The sequence below is a fragment of the Sphaerodactylus townsendi genome, linkage group LG02 (genome assembly GCF_021028975.2).
Source record: "Sphaerodactylus townsendi isolate TG3544 linkage group LG02, MPM_Stown_v2.3, whole genome shotgun sequence".
NCBI lineage: Eukaryota > Metazoa > Chordata > Lepidosauria > Squamata > Sphaerodactylidae > Sphaerodactylus > Sphaerodactylus townsendi.
The window spans coordinates 43,457,849-43,480,256 of NC_059426.1; the positions used below are offsets into that span (position 1 = coordinate 43,457,849).

General features: G+C 39.2%; 1 protein-coding gene across 2 annotated transcripts in view; it reads right to left on the minus strand.

The window, feature by feature from the left end:
- Positions 1-244: 244 nt before the first annotated feature.
- The window catches only part of ACVR2A (activin A receptor type 2A), an 83,422-nt gene continuing 61,258 nt past the window's right edge, over positions 245-22,408 (minus strand). The window contains exons 4-12 of one of the 2 annotated variants that reach the window (XM_048485463.1): positions 19,357-19,511; positions 14,040-14,063; positions 10,413-10,556; positions 9,418-9,561; positions 7,730-7,875; positions 7,312-7,426; positions 6,086-6,224; positions 5,191-5,321; positions 245-4,075 (exon numbers count right to left, since the gene is read on the minus strand). In XM_048485463.1, the coding sequence (XP_048341420.1) occupies positions 3,881-4,075; positions 5,191-5,321; positions 6,086-6,224; positions 7,312-7,426; positions 7,730-7,875; positions 9,418-9,561; positions 10,413-10,556; positions 14,040-14,063; positions 19,357-19,511 (1,193 nt within the window). In that variant the 3' untranslated portion in view covers positions 245-3,880. The remainder of the gene's footprint in view (positions 4,076-5,190; positions 5,322-6,085; positions 6,225-7,311; positions 7,427-7,729; positions 7,876-9,417; positions 9,562-10,412; positions 10,557-14,039; positions 14,064-19,356; positions 19,512-22,408) is intronic. The other variant, XM_048485464.1, reaches the window with a different exon arrangement.

The following is a 22,408-nucleotide window of genomic DNA, read 5'->3' on the forward strand; positions in this document are numbered from 1 at the left end:
TGTTGAAATGTAAATTTCTATTTATCTTAAAATGGTTATTGCACATCAGGCATGGATAAATATGGCAGATTATTTATGCAGTATGACAAAAAGCCTGTTTGGCTATGCAAAGATTGCTCAAGTAGAACTGGAGAGATTCATTTTTATAACTTTTAAATAGCAAGATCACATTGGAAGTAGTATTTCATGAACACGATATATGCAACTTAGGGATAATGAAACTTGGAAAAGAATATGCAAGTCATAGTAGTCACTTAATTTTTTATTCATCTTTCTGTGGGAATTTGGAAAGAGAATACATTTTATACAATATTTAACAATCAACTTTTATCCAGGAGGGGGGGGGGGTGTTTGTTTTTAAATACTTGCTAAAACAGCAAGTGTAAGTTGACAGTAGTACAACAACCTGTGCCCAGAACACTGACAAGTACAGAGTAAAGCTAAAACAATTGCTTACCGATATCTTGAGAGGTAACAGATCTTTTATGGACTGAGTGTGCATTAAAAAAAAATAGTACTGCTGGTTGAGTATCTTGAGGTAAATGGTGTTCCAACAAGGATACTGTTTTTATCATTTTGCCCATAAGGCTGTACATAGCTTGCTGCATCTTATACCAAATATTCCTAATAAAATGCATTAAAAAGGTTAAAAAGAGAAAACTGGAAAAAAGGTCAACCAACCAGTCACCTCACTTTGTTAAACTACAATCAGCAATTTATTCTGTAGAACTGTAGTATGAACAAATATTTATTACTACTACATCTGATTACACTTTAGTTATGCAAGAGCTACTCCACAAGGATTTTGCTATCAAAGGTACATAGTTGTGTATTTCAATCCAGACTCATTTTCAGAATACCACCATGAATGAGAACGCTAGCTCAAGAACGCCAACAATTACGAGGCACGATCTGTTCCAAAATGCTAAGTTAATATTTAGTAGCAACTGTACAAATAGTTGTCATGCATCATGTGATATAAAAGTCTTAGCATCTAACACAAACTGAAAAGGTAATGCAGGGTTTGGACTTTGAGCTGATCACAAAAACTGGCTAATCTGTTAAATCTTGGGCAGTTATATGGCAGCCAACTAAGTAGACACAGGCAAGCCAAAGACAACTGAAAACTTGTGCTAGGGGCCTAGCTTTTCTTCACAAGTCAAAAATACAAGGTAAACCACCAGAGCTGACCATATCCACACAAGCTGTATGATTCAAACACGTAAAAGCAACAATGGTCACAACATCTGCCAGAAAGCAGAGCATCTTCCCTAGCTCAGACTTTAAATGTTGACATTTATTAATGGTCTTTGCTCAAACACTGAAATTTGTCCACCTCTACACTTACTGCACTGTAAAGCTTGAAACAAAAAGGTGCTGAGATCCCCTGCAAGACAGTGTTTTAAATATGGATTGAAACAGTTCAGTGAATTTTAACACTTTCACAAAATCGGCATAACAAAGCTTTTATGTTCCATTTATGTATAATGTGGTGGTATTCTCTTTAAAAATCTGAACTCAGGTACTTGAAATGATCAATCTGGGGACTTTCAATGGCATCTGCTAAGTATGAAGAGATGCATTGCCCAGTTTGATTGTCTGATGATTTCCCCTCTATGACCAGCAAACAGACGTGCATTCACAAAAATAAGTTTCCACTTGACTCAGAGGTCACTATGGTGGATGTTCATATTTAATGGAAAGTTGCTTTACAAAAACCATATAGGTTTCCACAGACAAGAAAAAGTTGCATTTATGTTCTCAATGAAAAATGGTTCTTGTATTTACATGTTTTTGGAGAACCAGTTATGTTGTTCTTACATTTTCCTAGTATAAACATTCCCACCTGAGGAGAAATCAGATACATTAAATCAATAAACCCATTTAAAAGTTCAGATCTTTTCAGCCATGACATCTTGAGTTGGGGTTGACATACTGACTCGCAAGATTAAAAACCAAGTATTACACAATCCACACACCATATAAGCAATAATCCCTTGGCCACACTGTCAACAAAGAATGGACAAGTATGTTTCCCAATTGGAGCATGGGGTTCTTATGACTACCATAGAACCATGAGACAAAAACTGTAAACTCTGGGTAGTGTGCCAGTTATCTATGAACAACTCTGCTGTTACCTTTCTCCTCCCTGCTTTATACAACAATTACCAAAATCTTGCTTATAAATAATTCTTTGTTCCCAGAGACTGAATACATTTAAAAAAACACTGTTTTTAATAAATAACTGATTAAAAGAGAACATTCACAGTGAGCTCCTGATTGTGACATTTAAAAATTTTTTTTATAAATCTAATGCATGAATTTTTTTTTTAAAAAGAATGACCTGACCAGAATATCAGAATACTGACTACTGAGTCGGTAAGTTTGTAATTTTTGAAAGTTAACTTTAACTTTGGCCTGTATAATAAACATAACTGATCAAATAACTGTAGTGTATTATTACTTTGAAAAATACTTTGGCACCTGTCCACTTACTGCCCATTTCGCTTCAGTTGTTATCATGAGGCGCAACATCTTAAGTGCCTGTAATGCTCAGATACGACAGGAGTTAGATTTAACATTGTAGAGCTTTTTTTGCTAGACTGTGCTACATCGTCATCTCTACAGAAGTAATTGCATATTTGATGGTAAGCATTTTTCTTTAAAAAGGAAAGGTGTGGTTGTATGTTCTTTTGCGACCATAGGATGCACCTATGCATCTTGAACATCAAATATTACTCTGACAAGTCGGCACCAAAATCAAGTGTTGTGAAGCTGCAAAAGGCAACGCAAATAGTGAGGAGTTCTGGGTAATGAGTCTTCCTGAGGTGATCCTGAAACAGTGACACAGTAGTAACTGGATTCTGTTTAGTGTGACAGAAAATAGGCAGAATATTTACATACATAAATTGGGAAAAAAAGCTTATTTCAAAAGAATTAGAAGAACTTTCCAGTGCCATAGCTCACATAAAGTTTTAAAAGTCATGCTTAAATTTTCAAATAACCCTCAGACACAGCAAACCTAAATAATATTTAGTAAAATAAACGTATGCAATATTTTGGAAACTGGAGGTAAAAATAATGCTTTAAACTAAAGACAGGGGAAGTTTGCCATTTCAAACACAATACTTTTTTTATACACAAGCTAGATCAAGGAAGGTGAACACACTGTTTAGAAATGGCCACTGACTGTTGGCATAAAGCACAGCTTACCATTTTTTCCCCAAACACCATTGAATCCATAATTACATCATTTACAAAACGAGGATCAAATATTGTTTCAGTGTTAGTGTTGTCAATTTCACAATTTAGCCGCAGGTGGAACTGAGGTATACCTTGTTGAGGGAGGTTAAGTAATGCTTGGAAGCCTTTTTGCTAGATTCCACTTTGATTACATACAACAGCAGCACACTAAACATTCACAAGCTGTGTCATATTGGCATTACAATAGTCATTATATAAACACAACAGCAAATGCATTAAAAACAAGTTACCCTTTTTCTTAAATCTGAAATGAAATGTTTGATTTAAAAAAAAATAGCAGTAGTTCATTTTAAGGAATTAGTCTTTTCTGACGTATTAAGAAATACGATGTCAGCTCTTAAAATGCTTGACTAGCCAGGATAGGTCCATGTTCTTCAAAAGTTCATTAACGTCATTCTGCCGCTTCTTAATCTTGTGTCCTTCATATGCAGGGAATGCAGTAAGTCTCCTGGATCCATGTCTGGAGTAGGGCATGGAAGTGTCTTCCCACTGATACTTTGAAGACAGACTTACCATTCCAAATTTCACGCAGAAAATCAGGTTGACCGGAAACAGGCCTGTTAGCAGCTCCAGTTCAGAGAGTCTCATTGGTCGTGATGTATGACCGATGTAACTATCATAGGCTGGATTCTTTGGGAGGAAAGTCCACGTTCGTCACCATAGTGACCACAGTCACAATGTCCTCTGTGGTTATAATGTTTGTTAGTCTTTGCATCTGAATAATCCGTTCCTCTACACAACCAGCTGATAATCGGGCTTCTGCATCGTGATCCCAACACTCTTCTATGGTTTCACAAAGCATTGCCATTCCCTGAAACAACATTGACATTTTTTATGGGTTAAGTCTTGTTTTATTTCAAGAAAATGAAGGCAAAGTTTAAAACAAAAAAACAAAGCAAAACAACATTGACATTTAAGACCACTGCACTTAATTTAAATACAAAGGCTTGAATATAAAAACTCTCCTTCCATCAGAACACTACAAGTGAATCTCTGGTTTCAAACTTTAAGAAACAACTGAAATTCTATTTAAAATATATATCTGAAAGCAACACATACTTCCTTTCAGAAGCCAAAGAAAACTATCCTCTCATTTGGGTTATTATAACAGAAAGGATAACACAAGGTAAGAGGAAGAGACCTGTACTTTTGGTTCCTCATTTACCAATGTAAAGTGCATTAGAAGTTTAAACAGAACTTTTTTCATAATTTGATGATAGCACGCCCCACCCCGAATCTGAAAGTTACAGGCCCGCAACCAGACATCGTGCTCAATCGAGAGAACTGGTGTTTAAAAATCCGAGCAGCGGACCCTGCATTAGCGGGACAACACTAACACTCCCCCCAAACAAACTCACAGTTAAAAATCTTTGTGCAATTTCACATCATTCTTACAATGCCTGGAAATCTGTTATTCTAACACCAGAGAGCACAACTGAGAATGAAATCCAAGCTGCGTTTTACTGCAACATCAGCTCTGAAGTCACAAAGGCATAATCTAACAAAATATCGTCACAATGTACTCCTACTGAAATCAACTTAATCGTGAATTAAACTCATTCATTACTTTGAACAGGACTTGTGGTTAATCTTTGCTCTAAACAAAAGGATACACATACAACTGATGGTTAGCTGCACGGAGTTATACACCTGAATATCTGAAGACCACTATAATGAAATACAAATCCTAAATGTTGTTCTCTACAGGAGAATGTTGTGGTGTTTGTACGTTTCAAATGGAAGCTTCAATGTTAACTTTGGCCCCTTCCGCACATGCAAAATAATGCGTTTTCAAACCACTTTCACAACTGTTTGCAAGTGGATTTTGCTATTCTGCACAGCTTCAAAGACCACTGAAAGCAGTTTGAAAGTGCATTATTCTGCCTGTGCGGAATGAGCTTTTGTAGGCTTGATCATATTACTTACAGCATGCTTCTGCCAACACTCTCTCAAAACAGGCCTCTTCTTTTTGTGTACAACAACCTCCTGCATATCTTCAAGGGACGGATGCTGGCCCACCTCTTCTTCAAAAGGTAACATATACTCGTCCACAGGTCCTGTATTTTAAACAACAATAAAATATTAGGTGGCACATTCATATAACCTATTCCTGATGGAACTCAGGGCTGCATAAAAAAATTCCTCATTTTAGCCTAATATCCCAAAAAAGCTGATTAGGCTTAAAATTAGCAACTTCCCCAGGATCACCCCCTTAAGGTCTAATGACCAAGCCCAGATCTCCTTAATCCATTAGCTACCCAAGACAGAGTATGGTGAGGACACGCACTACTTTATTCAAGCTTGTCAACATTCAACAAAATTGCGAGTCTCTCTCCAAAGTGCTTCAATGTAGGAACAACTAGGACACAGAACAAGTCTAAATAAATATCATCCAAAGCATCTTCTATACATTTTGAACTGCTTATACATTCAAAGTTTTGCACCTTTAAAATCTACATTGCAAACTACCTTGGAAAACTAGAGTATGTGAATAGGAGGCCCAAAAGTTTGTTAAAATTTATAGTTTCTGAACAGATTTGATTTCTGAATCTAGGTGCAGATCGCCATTGCTATCTTTAAATAAGTAAGTCACAATTAATAACAGTTTTAAAAACATTTTTTAAAAATTTAATTTATGCTGTGCACCACCCAGAGCCCTTTGGGGGAGGGGTGGTATATAAAACTGATAATAAATAAATAAATATTCAAAGCTCTGAAATGATGACATTTAAAAATTATAATCTTCAGGTTTTATGGAAAACAAAAAAACTCTCAATGTACAAGCTATTCTCCAAATATTAAAGAATTGCACATTACTTACCATCTGACGCAGTACATCGTGAAGCTAGCTCCCACAGTACCAGTCCCATGGCATACATGTCTATTCTCAAAAATGCATCCCTTTGGAAGTTGATAGCACCTTCTAACACTTCTGGAGCCATATACCTTCGGGTGCCAACCTTGAAAAAATATTTAACCACAATGTTAGGTTCCTATCTATTTCTCAGTTAAACACAGCACATATGTAGCATGTGTCAAACTGATGCATTCTACAATGCAATGTCTCTACTAAATATCTGCAAATACTTTTTAGTTGTATGTTATAACTACCCAAGGAGCACATTAACTGGGTAGCTCAATCCAGATTTGGGGGGGGGGGGTGTGTGTCTGGGCATGTGTGCAGAAATGGGCTGTGGGAGCGGCACCAGGCTACACTGAAGCGTTTGACCTCTCCGCTGATGTAAAGGGCACCCTTGCCGGTGAAGAGAGCAAAGGCGCCAGCGGCTGGGTGCTCTGCCATGGCGAACCCTGGAAATGTGTGACAGTGAAAAGAAATGCTGGCATCCAATTGAACACTAGCACATGGGGGGGGGGGGTGTTTGCCGGGCATTCCCAGAGGTGGAGCTGACTTTAGTGGGCTTCCACCCCAGCATTAGGGCAAGGTATGCTGCAGCTGAGGCTTCAGACTTATGCCACTATAAGCCCACTGGAGGGCTTTTAGGCAGCCAGGGATTTTTTTCTTTTAGTTGCCTCTCCATGCTGCCTGCAAGCCTTCTGGAGGCAGCATAGCAGAAGTACTCTCCCCAGCTGCCTCAGGGTTTGGATTGGGTTGTAAAAGTCATGAATTGTCATCTAGCCATCATGTGACATAGTAATAGAGCACTTAACATCTTTTAGAAACCAACTATCACAGTAAGTTCCTGCATTTTTAATGAAATGACCAAGGCAGGAATAACATAAGAGAGCAGTTGAGGACAGAGAGATTTTGGTATGGATAAACCAGCCCAGACAGGGAGACATGCTCCAAGCCTCACTTAGAAGCATTCTTCCAATGCAAAGGTCCCCATAAAAGTTATATAAAGTACTCTGGTTTAGATTAGTATCAATCTGCTAGAAATCTTCATATAATGCAGAGTTAGAATGCTAATTTAGGAGGCAGCACCAGGAATTTACATATCCCTCCCTCGTAACACTTTCTAACTCCTTAGTTTGCTGCTTTGCAAGAAGTGTTCATAACTCCAAGGAAAGTGAATCACAACTACTTACCTGGCCGTGTGTGTCACCAGCTGACTTCCCAGCTTCAAACTTTAGAGCAAGGCCAAAATCAGCAATACAAGCTGTAAGGTTATTTTTCAGCAACACGTTCTTGCTTTTGATATCCCTTGAAAAATTAAAAACAAAGGAAAAATGATCACGCATACTGTATAAATGCCAACAAAAGATTACACTGAATAAAATATGGAACAGACTTATTTAATAAACTTCAATTTTTAGCTCCATTCAATGGAAGAACTCATGGAAGAGTGGAGGATGGGGAGATGTACATATTTCCCTTTTCATGGCACGCTGCTGCATACACCTCCCCCAAATGTCCTCTTGCACAATGTTCATTAACTATTGTAAATTATGAAATACTTCATATGCTTAAGGAAGGAAGGATTAACTACTTTATTAAGTATCGTACCTATGTGATATAGCTGGCTTATGCCCGTCCTTTAGACCAGGGATGTCTTCGTGAAGGTACGCCAAACCTCTAGCCATAGTTTCAGCAATGTGACAAAGTTCATTCCACGAAACTACATTAGCCTTCAGGAAGTCTGTAAGCGAACCCTGAGCAAAAAAGATGATAAAAATTATGAAAGTATTCAACACACTTCCCCTTCCCAGTTTTCAAAGAAATGCTAGTAGCTATAAATACTAAGCAATACTAAGCTATAAATACTAAGCTATAAATACACATTTAGATATCCACAAATGCTCCAAAGCACACAGAACACTTTCAGCTACTACAGTCACGGCCCCATTCCGCACGGGCCAGATAGACCGGCATGGGGCTGGTAAAAACGTGGGTGGGGGGGAGAACTTCACACTGCTGCCACAGCAGTGCATTCCCCCTACAATGGTGTTTTTCAGACTCGCTCAATGAGCAAGTCTTTTGGAAAAAGCCGGTGTTCACCCAGTGCGGAATGAATGGCACCAGGTGGACACTGACGTTTTCACCATGCCAGCGCAGATCCCTCTTACCTTGTTTCCCAACTGCTGTCACTCTGGAGAGGCCAGGGGACATGCCTTCTGGCCTCTGGCCCTGGACACATTGCCATGGCCACGAGGGCGTGTCTCCTGGCCTCTCCAGTGTGACAACGACTGGGAAGGTGAGAGGGATCTGAACTGGCGTGCCCATGTGAACGCAGCCCTGCGGGCCGCCAGGGCACCAGTACCATTTGCAAGGCATCGTGCAAATGGTCTCGGGGGGTGCTCCGGCGACAAGTATGCTGGTGCACGCCCACTTGCGAGGCCCATGTGGAACGGGCCTCAGTAAAGACAGGCACAGACATTTCTCCTGAAGCCACCCAATATCCAATTCTATCATGTTCACTTTCTATTGTGAAAGTTGAACTCAATGGTCCAGTGCTCAGACTTGGAACAAGCTGTCCAAGGAATTAAGAATACAAATATATTTAACGTTTATACCAGCAACTCCTAAAGGTAAGGACAGAAAAAAACACTCCAGTTTCTGCGGACATTCAAGACCACGAGATAAAGTCTGAAGAAATAAAGGAATTGATTTTAGGCATTTATATACTTCATTGCTCACTGCCTTTCTTCCCATTGGGACACAAAACTGTTTCCCTTTTATCCTCACAACAATCCTGTGACGTATGGAAGCCTTAAAGAACATAGCTGGCCCAAGGTCACCAGCATGCTTCCAGGGCAGATTGGGAATTTGAACCTAGGTCTCTCAGGTTATAGTTCAGCACTCTACCTGAAATGAACTGAAGCAAAACCTGAAGCAAAACTGAACTGCATGTGAAAAAATAAAAGGCTTTTTTCTGAAAATGGCGGCCTCATGTAAAGTTATTTTCTTCAATTTCCAAAATTTGTAGTATGATGTTCTCAGATTCTTACGCTGTGTGTTTCTGTCCCCATTCCACATTACTGACCAGTAGAGACAGGAAAACAGATCTTTCACAATGTGCAGTTCTCATCACAACTAATGAGTTTTGTTGCAAATGATTTTAGAAACTTCTTGACTCATACATGCCTTATGACTATATCAAAAGCCACATTTCTTGTAGCAAATATTCTATTTGTGCATTCAGAATGGAACCACTATATTTTAAAAAAATCATACATACGAAATAGTTCAAGTACCTTTTCATGAAATGCTGTAATCAGCCATAAATCTACATCAATGTTGGTGCCTCGTTTCTCAGCGCCAATAAACTGCAGTATATTTTCATGTTTCATTCCGGGCAAGTTGTAGATTTCATATTCATTTTGCCATGACTGTTTGTCCTTAAAACAAAAAGAGGAATGTCAATACACCAAAATAGCCCACAATTTAAAAAACTTATCTCTATTCATAAAATTACTTCTGCAATTCATTCTCAAAAGCCACCTAAGCTTTTATATCAATCAAATGGATACCACATACATTTTAAGGGACCTAAACACACAGAAATATCAATTATATCCTAACAGTTTATATGAACCAGCTATCAGATTTGAATAGTTATTTTACCAAACTCTCTAATAATTCAAAGAGACAAGTATGGCAGTTTATTACATTTATACCCACAGGATTACACATTTAAACTCTTTAGTAACCTTATATTAAACTTAAGGTTAAGTTTAACCTTATATTAAACTTATATTAAACCCTTATATTATATTAAACTAAACTTATATTAAACTTATATATTAAACAATCAGCTATTTCTGCCAGATATTCTTAATAATATAATAGTATAATCTTAAAAATTTGTCTCCCTTTCTCTGAACAGCTACAGACCAACAAGATGTTTGGGGTATAAGCTTTCATCACATTCCGTTGATTCTCTAAAACTCAGACCATGAAAATCTTGTTGATCTCAGAGATGCGACTGGACTTGAACCTAGCTGCTCCACTGCAGACCAACATGGCTAACCTCTAAAACTCTCTCTAAACATTAATATTCTCTGCCCTTAATTAAGTCATAATTTTTTACTCACAGTTATTTTGAAATGTGGAATTACTTTTCCTTTCTCAGTTGCATGAGCAACATATCTCTGTGAAACAGCATTTCACAATAATGTAGGGCATTATGCAGAGTAAATCTGAGCAACTCAGAGTAACTCTGCAGTTGCATGGAAGTTTGTTTATATACCTGGACTGGAAATATTTTCACTGCTACATGTTCACTCAGCAGCTGAGCTTTCCAAACGCAGCCAAACCTTCCCCTAGCTTTGATCTCAAGTAACTGCAGTGGCTTCAGGCCCATCAGTGGCGATGGTGGTGGTGGTCCAGGGTCCTACAAGCAAACAGACCAAGTCGTTAAGCTCCACAATCTTTCTGATTAAAATGACTACTTGAGATGAACCACAAAAAAGGGGACAACTTTTAATAATGAAGCTTATTAATAACATGACAAACATAATTTTAATACTAAAAAATCAGAATACTTATACCAATGCACTGATCATCCTTATTTAGAAGAACAAGCCATTGTTTGCGTGCAACAATATGGCCTACTGATGAAAACACACAGAAAAATACAAACGTCCAGGAAAATCGAGAGGCTTCACATCACCTAATTTATTCTAGATTTACCACATATTTTAATCACCACCCAAATTTCTAGCAATTTGCACTCCAAAATCAACCAAACCAAATCTCTCTAGTGTAATTTATCTGACTGCTGCAAATAAGTTGTTCTGTGGTATTTTGTCAGCTTTCCATGGTATCAAAAACCAAGGGCAGCAATGGAATGAGTTATTTAGAAAATCACTGACAGAGGCAGGTTTCTTTCTAGAAGACAATAATCTCCACGTTCTTCCACTTTGCCAGCACCTTCGGGAAGTCTTTCTTCACGCTGGATCTATTTAAGTTCTGGTACTGAACCTGCCTGCATGTCAAGTCAAACATTTTGCTTATATTCTCAGACAGGCACTGCAGATTGGGAAAAGACAGAAACAGACCACATATACACCCCTCCAAGGAACAGGCAGCATACACGCCACTGGAGAGAAGTTTATGTTTTGTTTGTATACTCTGGAAAAAAAGGTATTGAAGAAAGAAACAGTCTTGGTTTTTTCTCTGTGCACATCCCTTCGTGGATATGCTGTCTAATATATGAGAAGCAAGCATTTCCATTGTACTCTGAAAGGTGAGCAGACAGGCAGGCTCCTGCAAAGTAGAATGGAGATGATAAAGGCTGGAGGCAAATGTTCTTCCCAAGAAAGGGCAGTGCCAAACCAGACAAGATGCAAGAAATCTGTGATGCGAAAATAGCCAGCATCACATTTCTCAGCTCTCTCAATAAACTTAATAGAATATAAAAGCAGACAGCCTGTTTCCCAACATAACCCATTCACTCCTGTCTCTGCCTGTCTCTAGCTGGTTAAAAATATGCTCTGGAAAAAGAAAGCAGCCATGGGGTCCTGCTTTTAAAAAAAACTGGACTGTACTAGTAAATGAAGGTATCAATTTGTGACTGCAATTTAGTTAGCATTAAGATCTTCTCATAAAACAAACAGTAAAGCATCAGTACTACCAAAGTTAATGTAATAAGTAGTAAACAAATATGGACAATGAAAACTACCTAAGAAATAACTTGCAGCTCTTTGAGAACACTACCTCTTTAACTAGAACATAGACATGATTTTTCAACCTAACATATCCATAACATATCCTCACCAACAACTGAAATGAAGCCTAAGATGAAGTCAAATTGCATAAAATATTTCTGTTCATATTTATTCTGTTTCTTTCATTTCTCGCATGGGCAAAGCAAAAACTGTACACACCCTGCAGCAGAAGCCTGGCTTTTAATGTACATTAGTTCACAGCTATTAAAAAAATTCATTATGTTTGATCTCCCACAAAGAAAATAATCACTTGGAATACTCAGCAATCAATCTAAACAAATCTTTTTCTAAAAAAATGTAAAGGCTGGGATAATAATATTCAATTTCAACACCACTCTTTCTTATGCGTATCCATTTTTGTACAAGGAATGTGCAAAATTTCAAATCAACTCAATTCACCTTTACACTAACAGTCCAATTAAAAGACTAATCAAAGTTCAACTGTAGCTCCTGATTCCAGCAATCCTAAAAAAGTTTTTACTCACAAATTGGGCTTAAACAATCTCCCATCCCTGCGTTCACCTAATTCAGTAAGTTTATATAATTTGGCCACCTGTCATATAATTGTTTGTCCACATTCTAACCTTTAAATGTTTTATACTCCTTCAGCTTCTGGCTGTGTTCATTTTGGCAAGTGTAAGAAAATCTGAAACTATTGTTTTCTACTTTGGGTTACAGATGCTGGCAATGAAAGTTTTATCATATGGTTAATAGATTTTCATATTACTCCATAGAATATCTAATAATATCATTACGTTATATAAGCAATTATATTAATTGAAAATGTGCCAATACATTGAACACTCATTTAGTAGATCTTCAATCCAATTTCCCCTTTTTTTCAACAAAGTGCACCAGATGTTAAGCCAAATTTAAATCTGATAGAGAAATTAAATCACTATTTTTGCAGCTATACAGGGCTAGCCACCAGTGTAAAGGATTACAAAAATGCATCGTGTCAACAACTTACTGTAAGATTGTATTTCTGAACTCTGTTTTTAAAGATGTCTTAAAACTTCCCTAAGAACTACTTCAGCAGTATCTTCTAGGAAAGCTATGGATACATTTTAATATACTGCTTACATTCACTTGTTAAGCTGGATATTACATAGTTCTGGAAATTGTTTATGGACTGATTTGATGGTTTTATGGTATTTGTGTTTGGCTTTAGTATAATTTTAATTCTGGTTTGTTATAAGTTTTAAACTAGATTTCAGTATTTCAGTGTCTAGTTCGGAAGATGGCATATAAATATCCTAAATGAAATATATATTTTCCATGAAGTGAGTTTTAAAATTTTCTCTATGCACAACTATCAAAATAGGAGTTGATTACTTAAAAGCTCACTAAAATAACAATATCAGGATACAGACAACAGAATGTTAAAGAATATGCAAAACCTTAGGTTCAAAAAATAGCCAGCCTAGTTTTATCTTTCTTGAAAGAGAAAACCAAAAGACGTCCAGCTTAAGAGGTACCCAGTATCAAACAAGTATGACCACATCTGTCAAATATACACCAAAACCAATTCTCTAACAATCAACACAAAATCAAATCTAATAGTAGTTAGCTCTTTTCACTGTACAAAGCACTTGACAATACTATTCCAATTTCTTCCAGGACCCCAATTACTGATTTCATCTGGTTCCTTATAATGCAGAAAATAAAATGGATAGAATTTTTGATTTTTAACCAAACACTGAAATCCAAGGGGAGAAATCAGGGTTAACTGCTACGTTGTGGTTATAGGGTAAAATTCCAATATGTACCCTGAGTTTTACGACCTTTATGGGTGAACTGAAAAGAACTGGAAATTTACTAGCAGAAAATGCCGGGGGGGGGGGGGGGGGAGAGAGAAGGGATATCAATACTAACTGGATCGTACTTGACATGAAATTAGTTTTCTTCTAAATCACAGGAGAATCACAACTGTTGCCAAAGAGCATGGACAGACAAGTCACTGACACAGAAATGAAGAACAGCGTGCAGCAGTACAAAAAGGAAAATGATCAACACTTTTGGGACACAGGTATTTGTCACATTGGTCCATATATGCTAATTAATAAAATTCTATACAGGTACAGCAGAAAGGCCTTCATCATGTACAATCCCCAAATCCATAACTATGAATAAACAATGCATCTTACCTCTATCATTATGTGAAAGGCGTGCTTGTAAAGAAACACACAGAGGCAGAGGAAGTTATTTTACATAGTACACTTTAGGTATAAGAACAGCATAGGAAAAGTTATCAAAAGAGTGCCAAAAACATGGGTAGGATTCATAATGGTGTTCTTTTTGGTAATACAGAATGAACCGGCAACAAGAAAGAAGTTAGCCATTATGTAGGCAGGTAACATTTTATGTCCCTAATATTACACCAGAGGGCAGTGCTGCATCATTTAAAATGACTAAAATTTTAAGCACCTGGGAAGAAAATTTTTAAAAGATCAACCCTACCAGTAGAGTCTCTATCTGGCAAACCGAACAGCAAAACATCTCTCTTACACTGGAACAAGGTGCCTTACGCTTGGAAAAGGATCTGCCACTGACAGAAAGGATTCAGAGGATCCAACAATCCACAAGTGTAGAAGCGCTCTCAGAAGGGAATTGATTTCTTCACATCTAATTTGTAGGGAAGTTGGCTGATATGATTGGACAGCAAGCTATAGAGACACTGTGTGCTCTATGGTTGGTATCATTTAGTATTCCTTTAATATGGACAATGTACTGAGTTGCTGCTCAGCATAAAACATTGAATTGCTTGTGTTAGTAGAGACAATAACCACAGCAGGATCATGATTTCTGCTAGACTTCTCAATAACTTCAAAGTATTAAACTACTATAACTTCCACAATCTTTGGTGATTTTGTTAGGACCATTAACTTAAAAAATGGATACCGAGCACATTAGTATGGGATGGAATTCTTATTCCTCCTTATATTCGAGACTCTCAGCCTCTTGTATAAGAAATGAGAAAACCTGTATTAATGTAATGCGTTCATAAATGTCAGGAAACAGCTGAATTAGTGGTTCCCACATGGGCCATGTATTCCTCCAAGCAACTTTTTAAAATAAAGTTCTCTTGGGGGTGGGGGGAACAAAATCTAGTATCACCCAACATTTAAAATGAAACAAAACATTTATACAGGTGATTTAAACTTTAATTTAAACGTTACTACATAATTTTAATGTAGGCAGTTTCCCCCGTCGTAGTAACTGCCCATATGAACAGCTGGTATGCTAGTGTGCTTTTCATATCTGGACGAGTTCATATAGACAGCTCCCCGTATACAAATAAAACAACGATGCCCCCAGAACTGCTTCAAAAGGAAGTGTGATTGAGCAGCCTGGATGAGTTATGCGTTCAGCTAAGATTCAACTACTCCTTGCCTTATAGCACTGCTTGTATATCTATGTGGTTGAGAGGCCATGAATCAGCTGCTTGCAGAGCAGCCTGATATACATGTCTGCTACCTTTGTGTCCTTATTTTTTCCAAGTCCTTTTTCTTAGCTCTGTGCAAGTGCTATTTCACCTTGTTGCATTCTTTTTACCCTCAGTGTTCCTGTTAGTGGAAGTAATGTTCGGTGTCGTTTTTACACTATGGCTGACACCCTCCAGCTGATGGGATGGAGGTCTTCTGCTATTACAACTGATCTCCAAGCAACAGAGATCAGCTCATCTGGAGAAAACAGCTGCTTTGGAATTTGGACTCTATGGCATTACATCTCACTGAAGTCCCTTCCCTCCCTAATTTCTGCCCTCCTCAAACGACATCCCCAAATTCTCCAGGTATTTCCCAATGTGGAGCTGGCAACCCATCAGTTGTAAGCAGAATGAGACCCACAGCTTCATCCACCAAGGATCTGGCCATGGTGCAGAGAGAATGACATGGATTGTACTGAGCTACCCTTCCTGACCTGGCATCCTGTTTTAAGTGAGCCACTGCAGAAGGGTTAATAGGTTGGAACACAATGCCCTCCCCCTCGATTCAGCTAATCAAAGTGGAGAGAACCACAAGAAATGCTTTTATTCTCAAAAATGTTCCAGGAAATTTAAGCCATATTTTTAGTCATAAGGACATGAAATCCATCAGCTGAGCATGATTACTGGGGAAGAGGAGGAGAACGAATGATCTGGAATCTTATGTGGAAAAGAAAGTAGTTTGTAATATACATGGGTCCAGAGCTAATGATTTTTTAAAAACGCAAAAGGAAGGTGAAGAGCCACATGAAACAGATTATGCACAAGAACAACTGATCAAAAAGCTGAGAAGGAATGATCTCTGGAAGCTGAATTCACAGAAATGGGAAAGGCAATTTATTAAGAAAATGGTCCACGTGTGGGGTTGATGACAAATCATTATATAAGAGTCCCCAACGTGATGCCCATGGGTGCCATGATGCCTGACAACACCTTTTCTAGCACCTGCCTATGGGACAGGGCACCACTTAAGGAAGCTCAGTGTTTGGCAGAGGAAGATGTGATGCAGAAAAGTGTTTGACAAAAGCGCCTTCCATTAATAGAAACTGAAGCTTTGATACAGCCCTATTAGTTATAAATAAACAGAAATTCTAATATCCTGGGGTGAGGTGGGGGATTAAAACATGGCGCTACTTTTGAAGGAAGGCCTCAAGTGAAGAAGTTCAGAAAACTTCTGCACAGGGCAGAAGTGCTGTTGCTCAACATTAAATCTCTGGACAATACAGATTAAAATTGAGTATACATGCAGTAAGCTGTGAACTCCATCTGTTATTTCGATGGACAAAAAGAGTGAGACTTGTCAAGCATATACATTTTCTTTACACTTCCCTGTTGTATGCAGACTCTCCCTGCCCAAGACATACAGAATTTAATAGGTCTTCAGCAGGAAAAGGAGTCCTCCCCCCTTCCCTGCCAACAAGAGGGAGGGATTTCCCAAGCTAGTCACTCTTTCCATGGTAGCAGTAGCAAAAGCCTCTGTCATTAAACCTTGAGAAACAAGTCTATGTTGACAATCTACTTTGCATTTCCAAACAATTAGGAGTCCCGAAGAAGTTATAATGAAGGGCCCAAGGGTTATTTACTGTTAATATTCCCACTAAAATTACCTTTAAAAACTCAGTCACGCTAAACTTGGTTTGCATACTAGCAAACAGTTTAATGAACAAGAACTTTATGATAGTGAATTCGAAGAAGCTTAGCCTACTGAGGATGACTTTGCTCATTCAAGTTAAGCAATAATCATTATATATTAGCCAAAGAGGATTTCCTTGGTTTTCAGCTACGAACGGAGGTCCTGAAATTCTTTGCTAACTCATGTAAAATAGCTATTGCATGTGACTAGTTTGTTCCTCAAAATTAAAATTAACTAGAAAATATTTTAGATAATCCGAGTATCTGATAGCAACGGGTCAGCCTCCCACCTACAGGCAGATCACACTGAGTGAACTGAAGTGGACGGGATTAGGGTATTTTCAGTCAGAAAGTTATGAAGCGTTTTTCTTGGGAAATAAACACAAAAGAAACGGAACTGCTCTAATTAGTGAGACAAGATGTAGCACGATCAACCAGGGCTACAATACGAAGTCTGACTGAATGTCAGACTTCACAAAAACCCTATCAGCATAAACATAATTCAAGTTTACACTACAGATGCTGAAGAGGATGGAAACACACCAAAACATGCACAGTGCCAAAATACAGTCTAAACATAATTCCTGAAGAGTTTAAAGATAATGTAAAGAATAGATTTGCATGACTAAGTGGGGATGAAAAAGGATGGGGGAAAATGAATCTTTTGAACAGGACTCTGCAGTTGTAGAAAGTAAAGTGAAAGCTGCACTTAAAGCAATTGGGGGGAAAAAAAACAAAACGCTAGGCCTTTTTTCATGCAGAGCTTACAACAGATTTCCCAGTGGTCAAACCTTGTGTCTTGGAAACATTTTCTGGGAAACAATTTTGCACACTTCCATTCCCATTGATTTCCCCCTTGTCTCTTCAGTTGCATTTATTTCCATGTGCTACTGCTGAAAACATGTTATTCCTAATGGTGGTGGTATGTCATCTGTGACACAGGAGAACAGCCATTCTCCTTTTTTTCTTTTGCCCAGTTACATTGATGTGGCAATTCAAAAAATGTTTCAGCTTCCATTTCTACCACTGAGAACTACCCACACAAAAAAACCTTACCTGAAGGAACAGGAACACTTAGCCCACCTCCCCCACAACACAGTTTTCAACCAAATAAGACCTGCAGTAAAGCACAATTGTTACTGCCGCAGTCTCTTGTCAATTTCATGCCTAATAGCCCATACAGCGTATCCTCACTAGGCTTGGTCAATACCCTACTTTCCTACCTCAGTTATGGATTCTCAAAGGGGTAGCCCCCATCTCCTGTTAGCTAGCTCCTGCTAGCTCCCATTGGAAACAATTGGAAGAAGTTTGGTAAAATTCAGATTAGGATTGATTCGGGCATAAAATTATCCGTATGCCTGAATAAGACAAATAACATATTCAGATATACAAGGATACCCAAAAAAATTGGGTCCGTCTGATTTTTTGTGTGTGTTTTTTGCATTTTGGCCTGCAGGGGGCACATTTTTAAAGCTAGTGACACCAAACATTCAGGGTATCATCCAGAGACTGTCCTGATCATACTATCCGAGTTTGATTAAATTTAGTTCAGGGGAACCAAAGTATGGACCCCCAAAGGGGGTGCCCCCATTGTTTCCAATGGGAGCTAACAGGAGATGGGGGCTACCCCTTTGAGGGTCCGTAACTTTGGCCCCCTTGAACCAAACTTACAGTTTGGAGGCACTTGGCTCCGTTCTTTTTCAAGCCGTCTCTTCTTGTGTTGGGTGGTTGCGCTACCACCTTCAGGGGCGGTCGGTGGAGGATTAGGTCGAGACCGTTTATCCAGCTCAGGGGATGGCTGGGAGCCATCCGAGCGGAAACGGGTGGAAGAAAGAGCAGCCTTGGATACCTGTGTCCCCTCTGCTGGGAAAGGGGTGAAGGACTGTCTGGGCAGAGAAAAAGATTGATCTGCCATTTTGAATTGCCCGAGGGCCTGAGGGAAAAGGCAGGAAGCCTTTTCTCTGTCTCACAGAGCCGTAGAAGAGCGCAGTTAAAGTGCTCAAGTGGCTCCTAGTTGCTAGGCTGTTGAAAGGAGGTCAGGAGGACAGAAGAGAAAGAAAAAGGAGAAGGAAATAATTAGAATCAAATCCTATAGGAGCCTATAGAGGACACCTGCACTCCCTGCTGAGGCAGGAAAGTAACTGGGGAAAGATGCCCCCCAAGGCTCCTAGAGGAAGTGATACAAAAGTCTCTCCTGCCTCCTTGCAAATGAGTACAGGAAAACCCATTCAAGATGTCCTCCACCTCCAGGAGAAGGATTATTTATGCAAAAGCACACTGAACTCAGTCATTTACCTTACAGAACGAACAGCGTATAAGACAAACATAACTGAGACATAACCACTTACTTGGGTTGGTACAAGTACTGGAGGATATGCTAATTTGTGATGTCGGTACATCCAAAATGAAAATAGTACAATTGCTGCTATTCCCATCAGAGGCACCAGAGAATATAGCAAAGTAGTGAACAGCGGTGGGTTCGGCGGGACAGGATTGGAAGTAGCTGCAAGAGATAAAGTTGTAATTAATATTCTGACTGACATAATACTCAGCAAACTAATGTGAGCCAATTCTTACAATAGAGGAGGGGGGATAAATACATATTAAAAAGCAGTGATCAAAGTTTAAAAGATTTCAACTTGCATTTCAAATCAGATTTTAATGCTGCTTTAATCCATTGCTCCTTAAACATTTTACAATTTTTGCTTGAAAGCTTTCGTTTTTCCAATAGAATCAGCCCAGTCAGACAGCTCCAGAAGCTAACTATTTTTCTGACTACAACAGTTTTCAATACACAAATGTTGCCTTTAAACCACTTAACATGTGCTTAAAACAGTTCCAAAATTAAAGAGTACTTGTAGCACCTAGATTTAAAGCAACATCATAGTAGGGAAGTTTTAACAATGCTCAAGAAATCAGTGATGCGGAAATACCCACTATGAACTTGTGTTTTCATTTCAGAGAAAAAGAACAAAGTTACATGTGGAACCACTAGAATTATTATACTGTTATAAAGGAACTCAATTCATATGCAGCTTAGGGTTTTCCTTCTTTCCTCCCTTATACGACCACAGTATGGTGTGCCCAAACTAGAAACTCCTGAAAGGGGGAGGGGTGGCATATTAAATATAATTAAACAAATAAATAAAACTTTCACAAATTGCTGCTTGTTTTTTGCCTAAAAACTATGAGCAAGGTAGTTCAGAATGCTGACTTCAGGGTAACAAACCATATTCCTGTGTTCTTATATGAACTGATTGATACATAAATGCATTTGTCATCTATTGGCTTCCCTAGATGCTCAAGACTGATGGAACAAGGCCTTGCCAAGCCTGCACTATCTACGAGCATGTAGCTTTCGGTGGTCAACAATTCTTGTCAGATTCTAAATCTAACAAGTCTTTCTGCAATAAATTGGCCAACTGACTTTAATGTAAACCGATTCGCAAAGATCTTTTTAGAGATGCTCTCTCTCTTAAGGTTAAGACAAGTAAGCATAATTGAATAGAATATTAGGACTTCACTTGAATGTTCCTTCTACTTGAAGTTAAGGAAGGCATCTTTGACAGATAGAATCTCTCCTGGATCCTTGAGACTAGAATGCCTAGTTATTTCTGTCTCTACCACTAGAGGGTGGCCTCCTCTACCATTTCTTAGACAGTCCACCATCCTCAACAACGTGAGCAACAATGTGAGCTTTTCCAAACCTAATCTTTAATAACTGAAACCTCAAGTCATACGGTAGATAAAAATATGTATCTTTAACGAGTCTGCTGTGGAGTGCAAAGTCTCCATTCAAAAATGTCTCAGTCGAATGAACCAGTTCAGAAACGTCAGGTCTAGGATCATGCGCCAGGACCCGTTTTTCTTGGGGACTATGAAAAAGGAGTAACTCCCCCTGCCCCTATCCTGGACTGGAACCTCCACTTTCGCTTCAATTGACAAAAGGTGTCAAATAGCCTTGACTGTTCTTGTGAGCTAGAAAAAACCTGAACAATCATTATGGCACGGTTGACTGGAATTCAGTGGAGTAACCCTGGGTCACAACTTTCAGGAGCCAAGTGTCTGCACTGGGCTGGACTCAGGCATCCCTGAATTGCCTGAGTCTTCCTCCCACCAGTGCTCCAGCCAGTCATGCCTTGTGGTCCGCCCTGTCAGATTTTCCAGGGACTCTCTCATTGTACTGAAACTTGTTGGAGGCTTGTAGGGATGGTTTTCAGGAGTTCTTACGAAACTCCTGCTTGAATTTCAGAAGGGTATGCTGGAACCAAAAGGAAGAGCTATATTGCGGCTTTCTGTCCTGTTTCCTCACATGTTTAGGCACTGCTTTAGTCTTATCCCGTGTATCTACTAGAATACAGCCAAGAACCTTCCTGAAAAGCTTGTCCCCTTTGAAGAGGTAGGCAGGTATGAATAGTTTAGACCTGAAGTCAGCCTGCCAGACCCTAAGCCACTGTAGCTGTAACAGCTGCACTGACTGCCAGGATCTGACTTGAAAAGGGAATGGTGTCAGGGGCCACGTCATCTGTGAAGTACACGGCCTTCAGGAGATGGTTGGCTCCCTCCATTTTCTATCCCCCTCTGGCAACAGCTGGATTAGTTTACGCACCCAGCTGATTGCTGCCCTGGAGACTAAAGAAGTCATGGCAGATGTCCTGGTGGTCATGGTCTTCTGCGCTTTCCTGGCAAACTGATATGTCTATTTGTCTATTCTGTCCCTGAGATGCCCCTCCACATCTTTGGCCACCAGGCCTGGCGCCTGAAGTGCCATGACTGGAGCGTCTGCCACAGAGACTTGGAGAATTTTTGATGCATACGACTATGATGCATACATTATCTTGGTAAGTCTTGACAACTGCTGATTTGCCTTCGGCTTTGCTCACTCAGCTTTGAGTGGAGTCTCAAAAAAGTAGGGGAGAGGGAACACTTTTTCTGTAGGACTGACCACTGGAAGAAATCTGCCTTTCCTAACATCCCTGGAAGAAATCTGCCTTTCCTAATGTCCCTGCAGGTTTGGCACTCTCCTTCCCCCACTTCCCCTCCACCGAGGCTTAGGGGTGGAAAAGAAGAAGCACAGCAGATCGAGAGCAGACTAAAATAATACTAGGGAGTAGGAAAAAAATCGAAAAAGATGTGGGAAAGAAAATTAAAAAACTAAGCCCTAGGAATTCAAACATAGCGCAGGCAAATCACGACTTCTCTCCCCTAAGGCAGGAACAGAACTGAGGATCTCTGTTTAACTCCCACTGGTCACAGGAAACAAAAGAACTAGTTCCTGTCTCCCAGGTCAATGGGATTTACCCAGAAAGATGTCCTCCAAACTCAGAGGGAAAATGACTTGCCACATTCTGTAACTTCATGCTGTGTTATACATAAGCATTCACTTTGACTCTAATAAGA